Genomic DNA, 18,855 nt, shown 5'->3' with positions numbered 1-18,855 from the left:
CTGAATGCGTATAATTAAAGGCTAGTAGACGAATGAGAACAATGTTTGGAACCTACAAACCATTCCAACGGGGGGTTAGAATTTCTTCGAGTCCCATCAGACTTTGAATTTCTCTGGAATAACCACTTGCGAGCCGATACACAAATTTCCAAATCCAAATTTCGCAGGAAAATAGGATGAAGCCCGCCAGAAAGCTTTTGACAAAATAAAGGAATACCTCCATTCTAGTGCACACAAAGTTTTTTCTTTTTTTCTTTTTTTTAAATTGAACCGAAAGTGTATACTTGGAATATTAGGACTTGAGATGTTCAATTGGACCATGACTTAGTTTGAGTGTCTAAATGGAATATGCGGAGAAGTTTAAGGGACAACCTATTTAAACTCCATTAGAATCCTTAGTTAATCCTATCCGTCCATCTCTAAACCTGGTAATGCAATCGTCGCCCTTCATTGGATCCTTGTTTAGCGCCAAAATCCATCTGCACTTTTTACTTATTTTACTTTCACCCCAAAGCAAGCAAGAAGAATCTTAGGTCATTTCGCTCGCTCCATATTATCTGCTGCTCTCACACCCACCACAACACAAAAATCCCTTTCCCTCTAGAGCTACGTGGCAATAAGAGATTTGATAATAAAATCCATCCCGCGATAGTATATTGCGCAGCCATTCATCCAACGGTGGTAGAAAAAGCCTTGGATGCTTCTATGAATTTGAGCCGTGTGATTAACGCCCGCGATATTAACCGTAGGATGAGATTGATGTGACGATCTTACCGTCCCTATAACTGCGAATTGAATTTCAAAAGCTGGAGAGGGAGAAGAGCGAGACAGAGGCTATTTACTACTTCTTCTTCTTTGATTCTGCGTCTAAATATACATACAGCGTTCTCTATTTATACGCACACATACATACCTGCGAATCGATATTTTGTGGATTAAAAAATTTGAAAATCCAGCCGATACTGGGCTGATTTTTTCTTTCTGCGTGAATGAATGACATAGCTTCTTTTCTCGGATTTTGAATTTCCCCTCAGAATTTCACAGGAGAATCTTTGATTTTTTTTTCACCTCTCTATATCCAGGAGCTTCCCTTTCTGCTTCCTTGGTGACTTGAACCAACAACCTTTCTATTGGAAGTGGAGGCGAACCAACAACCTTCCGATTGGAAGTGGAGGGTGTTTAGTGTTTAGCATCTGAACAACTCCTTTTTATTTTGGTTTTAAATGGAGAAAAGTGAGGGCCCTCCAAAGAAGGCTGAATCGGAGCTGGCTAGTGCTGACGTGGCAATGGATTATCCGGCAAAGAAGCTAGCGAGACAGCTGGATTTCACGGGTAGTCAGTTACCAGTGTCAACACAGCAGACACAGCCACAATCACAGAGACAGCTACAATTGCAGACACAGCCACAATTACAGCAACACATAATGTTGATGCCAATGCAACAAACTCCTGTACTACCTCCTCATCCTTCAACTCGACCTTTGTAAGTGTAGTCCTGTAATTTGCTAGAAATATTGAACTTTTCTTTGGGGAAATAATAGATACTGTTCTTTTGAGCTAAATTTATTACCCTCCATTTCAATTTGTTTGTTTGGTTTTGATGCGCAGAATGTACTAAAATGTTTTTTAATCTTGTGGGTCCCACTAAAGATGCGTAGAATGTACTAAAATATCTTTTGATCTTGCGGTCTTAAACATATGGAAAGTTAGGAAATAAAGAAAGAGACAAACATTCTTTTTGAAACGTCTTTTAAAAAGGAAAGTAAGACAAACAAATTGAAACGGAGGGAGTATTAAAGGTAGGTTCTTGAAAGTACAAATTCTAATTGTTTTGTTTGTGAAGTTCACCCATGCAGCCTTTGGGCATGTGTTATAACAGAGTTTGGCATTCTCTCATATGGCTTCCATAGGGATCTCCAATGTTGATGGAACTATGACAGAATTTCTCACTACTACTTACACATGTTTCTGAGCTTTGTTTCTTGTATTATAAATTTTACTATGATTTGATGAGAGTTCGTTCGGCTTGTATCTGTAGTTTTATTGATTGACTAGGCATTCTATGACTTCACAAACAGAAAAGGAGACTTGCATCCATAAGCTAACTCTTAATACAGTAGTGAAAGTTAACATTGGGAAATGTATTTTTTTCGATGGCTAATTAATTGAATGCTGAAAATCAATTTTGCTAGTGAAGTTATCTTTTCGTGGGCTTATGGAAATTTTGTTGATGTTATTTGAAATGTTCGGATTCCTTTGTCATTGGTGTATATTGGATATTGAAATTAATGAAGTTTATTGCATTTTGATGCTTAATTGCATTTTGATGCTATAAGTACTAAATTCCTGTTTGTTTGGTTATTTTTTGTATTTTTCCTTAAAATTTTGCTTTTTAACTTTGAAGAAGTGTGTGCTTTGCTCCTCCTTAAAATCCTAGGAGGTTTTTTGCTTATTACACTTTTCCTTATCAAATCACTGCTCATCTCACTGATTGAAATATGAATTTTGACCACTAATGCTAATCGAATAGGATTCTATGCGTGGTGTTATGTATTATTCATAGTTAAGGCCATCCCACTTGTCTCACCTCAAAGATGTATAGCAAAGAGGGGGAGAGGGAGGCAGGGAATGTTCTCTATAAACACTTTCTGAGATTTGTATATCCTATACGCTTTCTCTTTACAGGAAACCCGAATCACCAAAAGCAAGGTCCAGGCAAAGTGCCAGTGAAGGAAAAGATGGGACACCTAAAAAGCCAAAGCAGTGTAACTGTAAACATTCTCGATGTTTGAAGTTGTAAGTACTTCCTACTTTCATGCACAATATATGTAGAATCTCCCACCAATATTTCTGGCTAATATTTGAAAGTACATTGAACTAGCTACCAGATTAGGAAGGTCGTTATTTAGTAATGATTTAAATTGAACCTGACAGGCTTTCGAATAACTTCTTTTCTGTCATTTTCCAATACCTCATGCACATTAATGATATCCATATATTATATTCTTTCACCACTGAAGGAACGTAAACATCAAAAGCAGTGGCGGAGCCAGGATTTCCGCCGAGGGGGTTCAAAATATAAAAAGTAAACATACGAAGAAGCCTAAGGGGGTTCATCATCTACTATATATACATAAAAAATAATTTTAACCTTATAAAAACAGTATTTTTTTCCGCCGAGGGGGTTCGGATGAACACCCTCGGCTATATGTGGCTCCGCCACTGATCAAAAGCCAAACCTTTTTAACAAATGGTGCTTTTGTATAATCCTTCTCCACCTATCCTTTGTCAAAATCAAACATCTTATCAGCAGACATAAAGATGATGTTATCTGTTGCTGATTCTGATAAAAAGACGTCTGAATATAATCCTGGCCATTGCTTCTAAGCCTTTTTCTTTTTGACATCCCAGTTCTGTATATCAACAATAAGCAGGGTTTTTAACAATAAAAAAAGAATTTGCAGGTTTTTTCTTCTTTAGGTGTGGTTAACTGTCGTCTAGAGTTCTAGACGACTACTTTTTTAGCTAGATGATTATCTGTTTTTTTGTTCCTTGCTTTTGGCAGCACAGTTTTCCTTTTATTTTCCCTTAAGTTGCTCAAACCTCATATGCAGTGTGATTACGTTTGATTGCTTCTAATATATATATATATGTGTGTGTGTGTGTATATATTTATTTATTTATTTATAATTTTTGGTTCAGGTATTGTGAATGTTTTGCTTCTGGCATATACTGTGATGGGTGCAACTGTGCCAATTGTCTTAATAATGTTGAAAATGAAGCTGCTAGGCGAGAAGCAGTTGAAGCTACTTTAGAGCGTAATCCAAATGCATTCAGACCTAAAATTGCCAGCAGTCCACATGGAGCTCGAGATAATAAGGTATTCTTTTGAATTTAAGCAAATTCACGGATGATGCATCATTAAAATCTGAAGCACCGGTGAAGCCATCCTTATTTTAGTTCTGTTTGAGATTTGAAAATATTTTATTTATGGTTCTGGTTGATATCCGTATGGCCTATATTATATTACTGGGGGGGGGGGGGGGGTAAATCGAGTGTCAAAAACTATATACAAGTCATAAAAGTGGTTTCAAAAATTTTGAGCTATCCCAGACATGTGGAATTGGGGGGGGGGGGGGGGTAAATCGAGTGTCAAAAACTATATACAAGTCATAAAAGTGGTTTAACCACAAAAATCTTTCAAGCTATCCCAGTCATCTATACATGTGGAATTGTGTTCTTTGCACCAAAGAGTAAATGAAATAAAGAGCATTTTCTTGGACTCTTTACATCATTTTCATTTGGAAAAATCTCCTATTTATTTTCTTCCAAATAATCCAACAAGTGCATGATGGTGTGGTTCTCCGAATTACCTCTTTTTTTGGCCAATCTTCTAAATTTTCCAGCTCAAAACAACTTTTCCCGGACCCCGGATATATTAAATAATGACAATATAAGACTCCAAAGCTGATTAGTGATCTGAAGCAATGCACCAAAAGATGATCCGTTTCATCTCCGTTATCCTTTCTGTATTGTATCCTTCACTACACACCATGTGAAAATGTTGTCTTTTTTGGGGCGCCTTGGCATCCCGTACACTCTTCCACATTTCGTCTCTCCTTGATATGACTTCAAATAATATGATTTAACTGTAAATGCTTTAGTTGCATTCCCACTAAGGATGGTATGTGGCCGGGCTGGGTCACCAGTTCGGCCCTTAAGGGCCAGTGGCCTGGGGAGTCTCCCTTAGGAGTTGGGTTGTAGGCTGGTCTGAGCCTCAACCCTAGCCCCCCAAGGATGTGGGCTTGGGCAGGGTTGAGTGTGGGCTGAACGTAGGTCGATTTTTGTTTTTTTTTGTTTTTTTGTAATTACTACTTCAAATTTAAATTCAAAAACAAAATAAGTAACTAAAATAATGGACTAAGACACAAATTTGAAAAAGAAAACCTTAAAGCCTCAAATTTTTTCAAGTATAGCTTTCAATATTAAAAATGTCAATGCAATTAACAAATTTATAAGTTGAATTATAAACTTGCAAATTACAACAAGAGTTTTTCATTTTTGTGAGCTGGACCAGTGGAAGTCTCATCTAATTCATTTCAATCTGCATATATCTCAAGTTATCTGAATATATCTCAATAGTAATAATTCATATTCTGCATATATCTCAAGTTATCCATCTATTCATATATTTATCACATGGAAAAGTAATAAAGATGTTTTCCAGCAATGTATATCCAGACTGCCCTGTAAATCTCCTGCTATAAGATGTTCTTAGCTCCTTTATCTTTAACACCTGTAGAAAAATGGCATTCACGTAATGACATATACACATTTCTAGGGTCCTATTCATTTCTTTCAAAATGGAACAACGAAATGCCATATTCATCTGCCATTTAAAAATAATTAACGTCTTTGATGAATTATGTCATTGATTTCATTTTCAGTTAACTTGATTTCAAGAGCTATTGCACCCCGTCGTCGTATCTCAAATATTGAAACAAGTAAATTCTCCTGACTTTTGAAGTCCATTTCTCTTTAATTTACACATCTACTCTTATATGCGTATGTGTATGTCTTTGTCTATCTCTAACTCTTAAACTCTATCCTTAACCTTTCTAAAAGATTTAACATGGGATTGGGGGACACCGTTTGTCAAAACCCTTATGGCGCTCTTATTTTCATATTTCTCATTCCTTATTTTAATTCTGAATTCTGAAACGCCCAAATTACACCTTCAATAATAGGAGTAAGCGGTCGTTGTCAAATATAGAACCCAACGAGGTTGGCGTCGAATCCCACAGAGAATACAATGAAGAAATATACTAGTTAAGTGTAACGCTCGACTATTAGTCTATATTTCGGGGGAGAAGGAAATATAATAATAATTGGTTGGAAGTTTGATCATTAACGTCTAAGAGTTTTGTTATGAAATGTAAACTATTGGTTAAGGGACTAAGGTTGTGGTTTCAATGGAAAGTAATGCGGATGGGTATCAATCCAACTCCTTTATATGTGTAGATGTAATTAAATATGGGCTACTCGAGTTTATCAAAAGTTTCTCAACCAAATTGATAAATATCATTGCTAAGCTTTCTCAAGCTTTAGAATGTGAAAAATATGAACACCCATTTTATTTTAGTAATCGTCTATCTCTAGCTCAAGTTATTAGACGAGGTTTATAAGCCTCAAATTCTTGCTATTTACTCTTCCTAACTTTCCCTTTCTTTCTCAAGCAAAGGAAAAGTAACTAGGCACAAATAATATTGTACACCATTAAATGACATTAAAGGTTGAAGAGTGAATAGAAAAACATCTTTACACATAAATGGAGGATGAATACAAAACCCAATCACATAACTAACACCTTTGGTCCCACAACCATAGCTAAATGGTTTAACTACTCATATTCATTAAATAGAAAGTAGTAGCAAAGAGAATATTCATGAGCTTACAATAATGTTAATGGAGAAGATGACAAAAAGATGAAGAATCTTCTTAAAAGCTTCGACAATAAATGATATTCAAAGCTCTCTCAGTGCTAAAGACAACTAGAAAGTAAATGTGTGGAATATTCAATAATGTGCACAGAGCACTAGGTAAAAGTATTTATAGAGGGAGGACAAAAGTCAAATCCCGGACAAATTGACGACTTGCGGCCTAAGTTTGCGGTCGCAACATGAGTTTGCGACTGCAAGTCACTCAGCATTCCTTCCCAGTCCTCCTGAAGATGCTGCCGCAAACTGAGTTTGGGGTGCCGCATATGCTTCGCTTATTCATGCATGTTGCTTGGCTCACTGGCTATTCAGGCTTCCAAAATGCGGTCGCATCTCTGAAGTTGCGGTGCCGCATTCTCACCGCAAGTTGAGGTATTCTGTTCAGCTCACTGTCATTTTTCTGGGCAAAAGATGCGGCCGCAAGTCCAACTTGCAGTGCCGCATATTTGCCGCAACTTATTGCTCTTTTGCTCCTTTTGTTCCATTTTGACCCTCTTTTATCCTCGACTCACAAAATCTGAAAACACACGAAAACACTATGAAAACACGAACAAACACTTGAAAAGACTACTCAAAAAGTATAAGTAGTGGATGTAAAAAGCCCTAAAATCCACGACTTATCAAATTCAGCAATTTCACTGTTTGGCATATTTAACAGCTAATCTAATTATTGGAAATTGCATAATTGCTAATCCTGATGAAAATGAGACAAGCATCATAGCGAAGTATTTCAAAGACAAAGAGTGGTCTATTTGAGCTATATTTAGCGGGTTTATAATATGGAATCATAGATGTCTGCATCCAAGTCTGAATGGAAAAAAAAGAAAAAGAAAAAAAAGAAGAAGAGATCTCTAAGGTTTACAGTCAAGGATAAAAAGGGGAATGAATAAATGAACTGTTTCTCCTTGTATTTAATTCGATAAGGCCTAATGTTAGTCTCACCCCCAGGGGTTAGCTCGATTGACAAAGATTGAGGGACTTGTGTCTTAGGTCACAAGTTCTAGCCTTGTGCCAAGCGAACTAGGTCCAATATTTAAGCGGAGAAGGGTAGAGGGGCAGGCCCACCATCCCCGAGTTTTGAAGGTTGCGGTAGGCCCAAAAAGTTGAACTCCAGACAGATTTCTCAATCATCCAAAAAAGGCCGGCTGTTATTCTCTAGACTTTGAGAAATTAAGTTAAATATCAGTTTCCAAATTGGTCAATCTAAGAATTGAAGTGAACTTGCTTCACTGCATGTAGGATGGAGTATTTGTCTGAAGTAAGCAAATGAAATTGAGTCATCAAAGTAAAAATATTTACTTTTGATAACAAAAGTTTTCGTCCTACTTTCAGGCATTGCTGCTATACTTGTACTTCTTCTTCTTGTTTCACTTTTTGCCTCTTGCTTTGTGATATTAGTCCTACTCTTTTAGTTTTTTCTTTGTGTGATACTGTTGCTTTCCAAAGTGACTGAACTAATATTTTTGTCTTCTCTAAAATCGTGTGGATCATTTAAAATTACTGTTTCATGTAAGAAGTTTGCGGAGATATGGATCTTGATGTTTTTGCTTGTAATGGATTACAAATAGCAATCATATTTGTTTCTGTACTGAAAAAACTGGCATGTCTCTGTCCTCTATGACAGCTTAGAACTGATTTAATTCTATGCAGGAGGAAGCTAGGGATGGCTTAGTACTGCCAAAGCATAACAAAGGCTGCCACTGCAAGAAATCAGGTTGCCTTAAGAAGTACTGTGAGTGCTTCCAAGCCAACATTCTTTGCTCTGAAAATTGTAAATGCATGGACTGCAAAAATTTTGAAGGAAGTGAAGAGAGGCAGGCTCTTTTCCGTGGAGATCATGCCAACAACATGGCATATCTCCAGCTGGCAGCAAATGCTGCTATAACCGGTGCCATTGGATCCTCTGGTTATGGATCTCCTCCAGTGAATAAGAAAAGAAAGCCTCAGGAGCTGTTCTTTGGGTCAATGATTAAAGACCCTGTTCATAGGCCTGGTCAAATTCAACAGGTAAACATCAACCATTCTTCGATTCAACTTGACTTGCTTTTCAATTGTGCATGTTATCTGCATATTCTGGCATGGGTTGATCGGACATGAACTTTATAATGAACAGCAATAAATTGTTTTTCTGTATTTTATGGTCATTGATCAGCGTTTCTATGCTTTTTAATAAGCAAGCGAAACAACTTGCTTTAGCTCTGGCCAAATAAAAAAATAGTTTAATGAACTCAAATCTTCTCATACAGGAAAACCAGATTAAATCTTCACTTCCACCATCTTCGTTGTCTTCTGTTCCTGGTCCTCGTGTTGGTACTGCTGCAGCATTAGGTCCTTCAAAGCTTACCTACAGGTATTGCTAACTATCCTTGAGAAATTAATGCCCACTGCTCCTTCAGCAAACTAATTGTTGCCTCATTGTTGTAGGTCTTTGTTAGCAGACCTAATCCAGCCGCATGATATCAAGGAGCTTTGCTCTGTTTTAGTTGTTTATGCACGGGAAGTGGCCAAGATGCTTGCAGGTATACATCGATTTTTCTGAGAAGTTGACTTAATTCACATTGTTGATTGATTGATTTCTTAGCTTAATTATAGGAGTAACTGATATTGATTGATATTGTATTGATTGTAATTGATTATGTAATATCTTCTTTCCTTATTTAGTCTTAGGACTTATTGTATAAGAACCCATTCTCATGATTTGTACATTCATCAAGAAATAATAAGAAACTTTTTCTTCTTCTTGAAATCTTCATGGTATCAGAGCAATCACTGCCTTTTTGAGGTGAGTTATCTCCGTTGCAGCACTAGGGTTATATTTCATCAAAGGTTGTGTGTTCTCTCTTTTGGTGGCTATCCGCAACACAAATTCCTTCCGGTCAATTCTTTTTGAAAATATTTTTCTTCGTTGGGGTCGCCAGAACTTTCCAAGCCTATCCCTACCGGTTTTGATTTTTTCCAGTCATTGGAATTAGGGTTCCGATGCAGTGGCTACTTTTCCGGCGAGATCTACAGCTTTCCAGCGAGTTTTCTGGAATTGTCTTCCAGATCTTGGGTTGCAGGCTTGTTCCGAGTACATCCCTACCAGTTTTGATTTTTTCTGATCACCGGGATTAGGGTTCTGGCGTGGCAGCTAGCTTTCTGGCGATGTTTCCTAGAATTTATTTCTAGATCTCGGGTCGCAGGCCTATTCCAATCCTTCCCATCCAAGTTTCGGCAGATTCCAACCAGGCATAATTTTTTCTGGCGAGTTTTCCGCTGAGTTTTTCTGGTGAGATAAGGCAGATTTTAACTCTGGAAGGTTATTTCTCTATTTCTGAATATCCCTATTCGATTCTTTGACACTAAGATTATTACTTGTTCAAACTGGTGATACCAAAACATATAATAATTCTATGTCTCAAATTAGTGCTGTAAAATTGGATGGTGCAGGTACATATCTTGCTTGCTCAATGTTAAATCCAGGAAATTGATTGAGTATATCACTGGAGAAAAGAAAACACCTACTATGACAAATTCTAGCTATAGTCAATGGGATTTTTGATCACTCCCTTGTGATGATATGGCTTCTGAACACTATGCACCCTCGGATCTCTAAGCAATATCTATTGTTTGATACTGTTGAAAAGATCTTGAATTCAACTAGGCGCACTTACTCTGGCAAGGAAAATAATGCCCAGATCTTGAAATTCGAAACAAAATCCATGCCACTAAGCAAGGTATTTTGACTATCACTGATTATTATTCAGGGCAAAGTGGGTTATGCTAGGAGATTGATTACTATCTGGATCTCCAAGCGAAGTGTACTGATGATGTAGTTCTCTTCCAACAACTAGTTGAAAAGAAAATAGTCTATGATTTTCTGGCTGGCTTGAACCAAGAGTATGATCAGATCAGGGTTCAAGTACTCGGTAAGATTCTTTTTCCTTCTCTTGAGGATCCATATTCCTATATTCAACAGGAAGAGAACCAACGAGGTGTCATGCTTTATTTTGCACCAACTGAGAAGTCTAGTTAGTTGTGTCTCATGAGCAACCAAAGACAATCATTTCTTCTGATAAAGATCACCTGCATAGTGATTATTGTGGTCGATCAAAGCATACAAGAGAGACATGCTAGAAATTACATGATAGACCGACTATAGGTCGTGGAGGAAAGCGTGTAGGTCCATCAAGGGGTCAGGCTAATATTGCAGAAAATGTGGAGACTTCCAGAGACACTACTTCTTGTGAGACTTTGTCCCCGAATGAAGTTAAACATCTTCGCCGTCTTCTGAACAAACTTGACTCTTCTAATGTTGCCACTTCCAATTATTTGCAATTAGACATTACTTTTAATGCTCAGCTTAACTCTTGGATTATTGATTTTGGTGCGAATAGACACATGACAAACTCTTCTAAAGGCTTTCAAATTACTCTCCTAGTCCCAAAGGAGACTATGTCAGAATAGCCAATGGCTCCCTAACTCCGGTCTCTGGAACAAGTACAGTCGTTTGTGCTCTTGATATTACATTATAATCCATGATCTTGAGCTTTTGGTTAACCTGTTATCTGATAGCTCCATTACCAAAGAACAAAACTGTAGTATTGAGTTCTTTCCTGATCATTGTGTTTCTTTAGGACCTTCAAACCAGGGTGAAGATTGGCAGTGGTAGATTGCATGATGACTTATAAATGATTGATGGAACTCGAGACTAGTCAGACCTATTTGGGAAGAAATAAGGATGTCAACCAAAAAATAATGCAACGGCATAGACGGTTGGGGCACCCATCATTTTTTTGCTTTAAAAAAGTTATATCCTAGTTTGTTTTCTAGAACTGAGTTTGGATTGTTGTTTTGTCATGCGTGTGAATATGCCAAGCAAACTAAAAACACTTATCCTATGAGTAATAATAAAAGTGCAATTCCCTTTTCGACTATTCATTCTGATGTGTGGGGTGTTACTCAAAAAATTTCTTTGTCTGGAAGTCGATGGTTTGTTACTTTTATTGATTTTTGCACTAAGATGACATGAGTGTATTTGTTAAAGGCCAAAAGTGAAGTTTTCTCCTATTTTCAGTCATTTCATAAAATGATTTGTACTCAGTTTGAAGCTAAGATAAAGATCTTTTGATTGACCATAGCACGGAATACATGGATAACAATTTGGAGCTTATTTGGAGTCTTATGGGGTAATCCATCAAACCAGTTATCCTTATACTAGTGCACAAAATGGTTTGCCGAAAGGAATAATAGACAGTTGTTAGAAGTTGCAAGATTCCTTCTGTTTACCATGCATCTACCAAAAACATATTGGGGCGATGTTGTTCTAGTAATTGCCTATCTTATCAATGGAATGCCTCTTAAAATCTTTGATTTTCATAGTCCCTGGAAGCTTTAATGGGTAAGACAGAATATATTGTTCCTCCAAAGGTATTTGGTTGTGTTTGCTTTGTTTACACTAGGAACTTTGATCCTAGAGCTCTTAAATGTGTCTTTATCTGGATAGGCCTGATTTGATAACATACTCAAGGAGAAATATGGCAGAAGAAGCCATCATGCAATCTGCCGAAGCCCAACTACATTTCCTAATGAGTTAGATTTGCCTATTGCTCACAGAAAAGGAGTCAGATCTTGCACCAAACACCCTTTCTCTGACTTTGTCTCCTATAATTCTCTCTCCCTCCTGTAGAGCATTTGCCTTGACTATTTCTATTGTGTCTATTCCCCAGAATCGCTGGGAAGCTTTTGTAGATTCTAAAGGGAAGTAAGCTATAATTGAAGAAATGAAGGCCTTATAAAAGAATGAGACTTGACAACTTGTCGCATCACCGACAGACAAAAAGTTGGTTGGTTGCAAATGGGTCATCACTGGAAAACATAAAGCTGATGGTTCCATTGAAAGATTCAAAGCAAGATTGGTGGCTAAGGGATTCACTCAGGCTAATGGAGTCGATGATCAAGAGACATTTGCACCTGTTGCAAAAATGAACACTATTAGAATTCTTTTGTCTTGTGCAGCTAATTTTGACCGGGACTTACATTAGTTTGATTTGAAGAATGCTTTTCTTCATGGAAACTTAGAAGAAGAGGTGTATCTGGAGATTCCTCATGGTCTTGGTACTGAACAAAGTCAAGGAAAGGTATGCAGACTTAAGAAAGCCTTGTACGGATTGAAGCAATCTCCTAGAGCTTGGTTTGACAGATTCTAAAAAGCAATGATCTCCTTCGGTTACCAACAAAGCAATGCTGATACCACCCTCATTGATGACATAGTAATAACAGGAGATAACAAGGAGGAGATAATCCTATTGAAGAAGTTGCTGGCATAGGAATTTGAGATGAACGATCTAGGAAAACTACATTGCTTCTTGGAAATTGAGGCTGCCTGATCAAAAAGAGGAATTTTATTTTCAAAGAAAGTATATTCTGGATATCTTGAAAGAAACGGGTATGACAGGCTGCAAACCAGCAGAATCGCCTATTGAAAGCAATAACAAACTACAAAGCAGAGTTGCAGAGTCAGTTGATAAATAGAGATATCAGAGGCTATTTGGAAGACTCAATTATCTCTCACACACTAGACCAGACATAACCTATTCAGTCAGCCTGGTGAGTCAGTTCATGGATGATTCCTAAGATCCTTATATGCAAGCTGTCTTTCACATTTTGCGATATCTGAAGTCTGCCCCAGGGAAAGGTTTGTTTTTTTCCAGACACAGTCATCTCCAAATAGAAACCTTTACAGCCGCGGATTGGGCTGGATCTCTAGATGCCAAAATATCTACATTCGGTCACTATACACTCGTAGGAGGAAACCTGGTCACTTGAAGAAGCAAAAAGCAAAGTATAGTTGTTAGATCAAGCGCGGAGGCAGAATATAGAGCTATGGCGCAATGAGTTTGTGAACTTTTGAGGTTACAAAAGCTATTCGAGGAATTGAGATTGTCAGAAAAAGGAAACTTTCCTTGTATTGTGACACAAGGCTGCAATCAGTATAGCTCATAATCCAGTTCAGCATGACCAGACAAAGCATGTTGAAATTGATCGACACTTCATAAAAAAAAGTTATGAGTGGTGTCTTGAGTTTGTTCCATGTGTCTTTAGAAAAACAACTAGCTGATGTGTTTACCAAAGGCCTCAACATTGGAATTTCCATACACTAGTTTGCAAGTTAGGCATGTGTGACATCTTTGCACCAACTTGAGGGGGATTGTTGATTGATTGATTTCTTAGCTTAATTATAGGAGTAATTGATATTGATTGATATTCTATTGATCGTAGTTCTTTATGTAATGTTTCTTTCCTTATTTAGTCATAGGACTTATTGTATAAGAACCCATTCTCATGGGATGTAAATTCATCAAGAAATACAAAGAAGTTTCTTCTTTTTCTTGAAATCTTCACACATCTACTTGCATCACCAATATTTTAAGTATATCTTTCATTGTTAAATTGACTTTCCAGCTTCTTACGTTTAAGTTCGTTTTGATTTTCCATGGCACATACTTACAATTGTGTCTTCTTTTTTTTTTTTTTTTTTTTTTGATAGAAACAATTGTTTCTAAGTCTTTCGCTGAATATGAAGTGCTTTCTTCTGTCTATATTTATTTATTACTTCAATCAAGCCTTTTTTCTTCTTAATACTTGGGAGCTTTGACCTAAGTAGCAGCAGCAATACCTTTAATTTTTCTCTGAATCTGATTCTAGGTAATAGTTTAAATGGAGGCGTTAATGTTTACCTTCTGAACTAAGTATTTCAAGTGAAAACATTGCCCCAAACTGAAAACGTCAAACTTCAGAACTATGAAAATCTTAGCCAAATGAGTCATTGATGTGTGTAGCACTTTTTATCCATTACTAAGGATTTCCAGAGGCTACAAGTTTTGTTTCTGATTCTCGTCCACTTCTTTTAGCGTTTTCTGGACTGGGCCTATGGGTAGTTTGGGATACGTAGGTAATACCTTAGTACGGCCTTCACACAGGATACTAGAGTAGTTTCCATGATGTCAAAGACTTCTTTGACTCGATTTTTCTCTGGTCCTGGTTCATTTTCCTTCCATCTCTTTTCTGAACAGAACCAAGTAGGAAGAGGGCAATTTTTTTTAAAAATGGAAAAGACAGGAATAACGGGCACAAGAGCAAAGAAAAGGAGGGAGACTAAGTATTGGGTATTGGGGTATCGTGGACATGTTGCTGGAAGTGATCTACAAATTAGAGAGATATACCTTATGTATTGCTAGATAGTTCATGTACATAGTTGAAGGTTATCCAGTTATACTTTGTGTTAGTATCCCACATTCAGAAAACATGATTATGTGCTATGTAAAGTGTGGATAAAGGGCTCAGCGTAAGACAATTGAGTTATGCATCTGTATAATCTTTTCTCCAGTGTCTTTATTTCTCGCATGGAATCATAGCCTTGTCAATTTCTCGTCGTGCAGTCACCAGTGTCGTCCAGAAAAGGAAAAGATAGTCACCGCATGTTTTCCAGCGACTTTTAGGCTGTTTGTGTCAACTACCTATTTCGTGAGTATTATGCGAAAACCGGCACCACCACAAGGTTAGGGACCTTCCGGTGGCCAAAGCTCAACAAACCTCTCTGGAGGCTGACTTCTCATACGCAAGCAAGAGTAAGATCTTCGGCGCCGCATCAAGACCACGCCCCAGCACGTAAGGCACTTTCCAGCCATCTCCATTCGCAGATCATTATTCCTTGGGTTGCTTGGTCATCCTCACCCATCCTGTTTCTAGCCAATCCGCTGGTTGTTGAGATCCATCCTTTCCAGCCAACTTTCCCGAGACTTTCTCTATTTCTAGCAACACTTTTTGAAAGTCTTTTATACACTGAAGGTTTATTGGAGCCCTCTGCTTGCCACTGGGGACCATCTTCAGGGTACCAGCGGTCTTCCAGCCGCTTCCCAACGACTTTTCCGGCATAACTGTTATCATTTTCCTCCCTTGTTAGCTTTTCTGGCTGTCCATTAAGGGTGTTGCTAATTTGTTTGATTGTACTCCCTTCGTTTTAACCATGTCTTTCAGGTCTAATGTGTTTGGTTCCAACAACACACGATTTGGAAATTCAAGTTATATGATTACTTCAGAACCTTTAGTTTGAAGTTCAAACTATTTAACTCGAGCTTCCTCTGTTGAGTTATGTTGCTTAGAGTCTGGGAGTCTAAGATCACTTAACCGTAAGGTCATCAAAAAATGGCCTGTTAGAAAAAGCTAACCAAATACGTAGAGAGTATATTTCAAAGAACAATATCAAAATGGACAAAGAGCTTCTGATTCTCTGAAATTGGCCGAAAAGATGCCGAAAAATTCTGACAAGAGAATGGAAGAGTGCAATAACTTTAGGCGACCCCCACACTGAAGAAAATTAGCAGAAAAGGTGCCTGAGAAGAGAGATTTGACCGGATAGTAGGCTGGAGTATCTAAACCCGAATTTCGGTTGTTGGAAAGAATAGTAAATGTGATGTGGCCTTCGAATGGACAGTCAAACACATCAAGTTATGTTGTACTAATCTTTATCCTCTTCGGCACACAAGACGATTCTAACCTTATTATAGTGCCTTAAGTACTAAATTTAACTCGAAATTTTTCGAGGCGCTATATGGAGGACGGCTAAGCTGCGGTAGGTATTTATGCATATGCTGGCACGACGCTTCTTTTAGAAGATAGCTAATTTAGAATCTAAATTCGCCTACAAATTCTTCTGATGTGGAAAAAGAGTTTTATAAAGAGAAGATTGAAAATCGTTTTATCTCTTTTGCCAGATAGAGGAAATTATCATGCTAAATCATCTTTGGACAATCACCAGGATTTTTTGTTTATCCTTTTTTTTTTTTTTTTTTTTTTTTTTGGGTCTATCATCTGGACGTTTTTCCATGTGATTTGCTTGATTTTAGCTAACATTTCCAGTATTCAATACATGATGTTTTAATTGATTATGTGTTAATGCTTTCAGATGAAAGGGATGGATCATTAAAACAGGCCAAGTGCCACAGAGAAGCTTCTTATCCTTCCTCAGGTGTTGAGAAGGTCATGCCTGATGATTGTTCAACTAGAATTCAGGCTGAGAATATCAGGGCGGATGAGTCTAGGTTTGATGGTGCTGATAGATCAAAAGAAAGGCCAATGTCTCCGGTAACATTAGCTCTCATGTGTGATGAACACGATACGATTTTTACTGCTGCTGCTGCTCCCCCTAATGACCTAACAAGCCTTAGCTATAATACATCTTTCCAACTGCCTCATGGGCAGGGCATGACAGAAATCTACCCAGAACTGGAGAGGATCGTGTTGGCACAGACTCGTGATTGCCTTAATAAGCTGATCACTTTAGGAGAAATAAAAGGCAAGTTCCTATTTTCTTATGTCTGAAAATTTGATTCTACTTCATCAATTGATAGCACTGGTCAAATGCATCTGCATCAATGAAAACATAAATAAGCTATAAAATGTTTGTTACCTTATCAAAAAATAAAGCCATAAAATTCCTTCCAATGAAAATGTGCCCTCAGAATGATACTACAAGAAAGCTTCAATAAAGCAATCAATCAACTATGCCTCAATTTGAAGTTATGTAGGGACCGGCTGAATAAATCCTCTTGTAACCATTCCGCTGTATGCTGTCCCAACTCATTCCAATATTAAGCAAGACAAACTTGGAGTTCACTAAAATAGAATAAATCTTACATTTACTTACACCGACATTGCAAACCTCTAACCAGGCTCAAAAGACTTACCAAATACCAGACAAAACAATACTTTGGCCTTTATTTCCAGCTAGTCAGTATTCCCTATGTGGATTATTTTCTTCAAGTATGCACATGTAATTTATATCTTTTGAGTTTTGAGAAAAGATATCTGAATAAAAAGGATATAGTTTGTGTACTTAAATATTTACGGAGACCAGGCAGGTAAAGATTTTACTTTCCTCTTCCCTTCTTGTCCTTAAAACTTGAATTAAGCATTTTCTTACAACTATTTTGCAATATACTTGAAATTTTCGTAGCCTGTCAGTCAGCAATATTCTTTCTTTCTGATTATGTTTAAGGGGGAAGGGACCTTTGAAAATGCCAATTATGCTTTGGGTCATTTATTGGTACTGCTGTGTCTCATTTGGGATGTCCTGAGTATTTGTGACTAAACACGTCTATTCTGAATACAGAAACAAAATGTTCCTCAATGGTGCGAGGTGCCGATTCAGGTAGCAAAAATGATGTGAGCAGCAACGGCATAGCCATGACTGATTCAAATAATCAACATGAACCTTTCAGTAATGGTGTTGCCAATACTGTTCCACCTCCACTGCAAAAGGTTGTCCCTGCAACTACTTCTGCTAATAATGCATGTCCTATAGTTCATCCTCCGGATGGGAATATAGGCAGGTGAAAACAAAAATCTGAAATAATTTGTAAAGAGTTTTTGGATGAGATTGTCTCAAGCTGCTGCATCTTTGTAATATTAGGCTGTTCTTTTTTGACTTTCTCTTCGATGCAGTGGCAAGGTTATTTCAGGCTTCATTCGTTAGAAATAACCAGTCCCACTCATGTAACTTTTACTACAGTTCCCATAGTATATTTTCATTAGAAGTTAAATTTATTAATACTTTCTTTTCTGAAATCCATGTGTGTCAGTAAAGTCAAACAAAAACCAGGCCAGAATTTCTTTCCAAAGATGTAAAGCTCAAATCTTCTGTGCTGTTCGCTTTATCTTTTTCCATTTATTCTTCACTACTGAATTTATGCAACAAGGTATACAAATTAAGTTAGAATACTTAAAAACCTCCCTAAACTTGACACAGATTATTAGTTGTCAGCCTAAATTATTTGCAGTCTTAATTACCCTTTAACTTATTTGATAGCTTTGACCTCCTGGACGCTGAAGCGGTGAAAAGTATGCATATATTGTTTTTAGGAATGTGCGGAGAAAATTTAAAAATCAGCTTTCAGGTATGGAATTTTTCGGCCGTTAATTGCTAGTCATATGCAATGGCTTATTTGTTATAGTTGTCTATTTCTTTGTGCTTCATCATAATATGCAATGCATATTTTATATCTCCTTTGTATTTCTAAAAATATTCGTTAGAACGGTATGTTTTTACTTTTTTTTTTGGGCCAATTTTTGTAAATAACTTGGCTGGAACTCCATCATTTAGACAAAAATTAAAAAAAAGTTTTAGCTACAATAATGAAGTATCAATTGTGTATTGTTTTTTCAGGTGCAACGACTATTGTTTCAATTGTGATTTTTTTCCGGGCCAAATCACTAAAAAGAAAATCTTTGCTAGATATTCATTATTTTTAGCCAAATAAAAAGGTGTAAACAAAATAATGGAGTTGCAACACTGTACTCAGTAAAGTCAAACAAAAAT

At 37.2% G+C, this 18,855-nt stretch overlaps 1 protein-coding gene across 4 annotated transcripts; it reads left to right on the top strand.

The window, feature by feature from the left end:
- Positions 1-527: 527 nt before the first annotated feature.
- On the top strand, positions 528-18,182 carry LOC132040995 (protein tesmin/TSO1-like CXC 5). Of its 4 annotated transcripts, XM_059431714.1 has the most exons (9): positions 2,686-2,796; positions 3,021-3,039; positions 3,235-3,356; positions 3,703-3,880; positions 8,148-8,504; positions 8,744-8,847; positions 8,922-9,016; positions 16,444-16,833; positions 17,650-18,182. In XM_059431714.1, the coding sequence occupies exons 3-9, from the start codon at positions 3,322-3,324 to the stop codon at positions 17,871-17,873; spliced, it is 1,383 nt and encodes a 460-aa protein (XP_059287697.1). In that variant the 5' UTR covers positions 2,686-2,796; positions 3,021-3,039; positions 3,235-3,321; the 3' UTR covers positions 17,874-18,182. The 4 variants fall into 4 exon arrangements, with proteins under 4 accessions (XP_059287696.1, XP_059287695.1, XP_059287697.1 ...); XM_059431712.1 differs by lacking the exons at positions 3,021-3,039; positions 3,235-3,356 and adding an exon at positions 531-1,483; XM_059431713.1 differs by lacking the exons at positions 2,686-2,796; positions 3,021-3,039; positions 3,235-3,356 and adding an exon at positions 528-1,483.
- Positions 18,183-18,855: the final 673 nt, after the last annotated feature.

The sequence above is a fragment of the Lycium ferocissimum genome, chromosome 12 (genome assembly GCF_029784015.1).
Source record: "Lycium ferocissimum isolate CSIRO_LF1 chromosome 12, AGI_CSIRO_Lferr_CH_V1, whole genome shotgun sequence".
NCBI lineage: Eukaryota > Viridiplantae > Streptophyta > Magnoliopsida > Solanales > Solanaceae > Lycium > Lycium ferocissimum.
The sequence above is the reverse complement of the archived record's forward strand: the minus strand, read 5'-3'. Positions and strand labels throughout refer to the sequence as shown.

Coding starts and splice junctions, on each gene's coding strand:
- LOC132040995 (XM_059431712.1), top strand. CDS start 1,224: ATGGAGAAAAGTGAGGGCCCTCCAAAGAAGGCTGAATCGGAGCTGGCT. Junction 8,848..8,921: donor CCTTCAAAGCTTACCTACAG/GTATTGCTAACT, acceptor TCATTGTTGTAG/GTCTTTGTTAGCAGACCTAA. Junction 16,834..17,649: donor CACTTTAGGAGAAATAAAAG/GCAAGTTCCTAT, acceptor TTCTGAATACAG/AAACAAAATGTTCCTCAATG.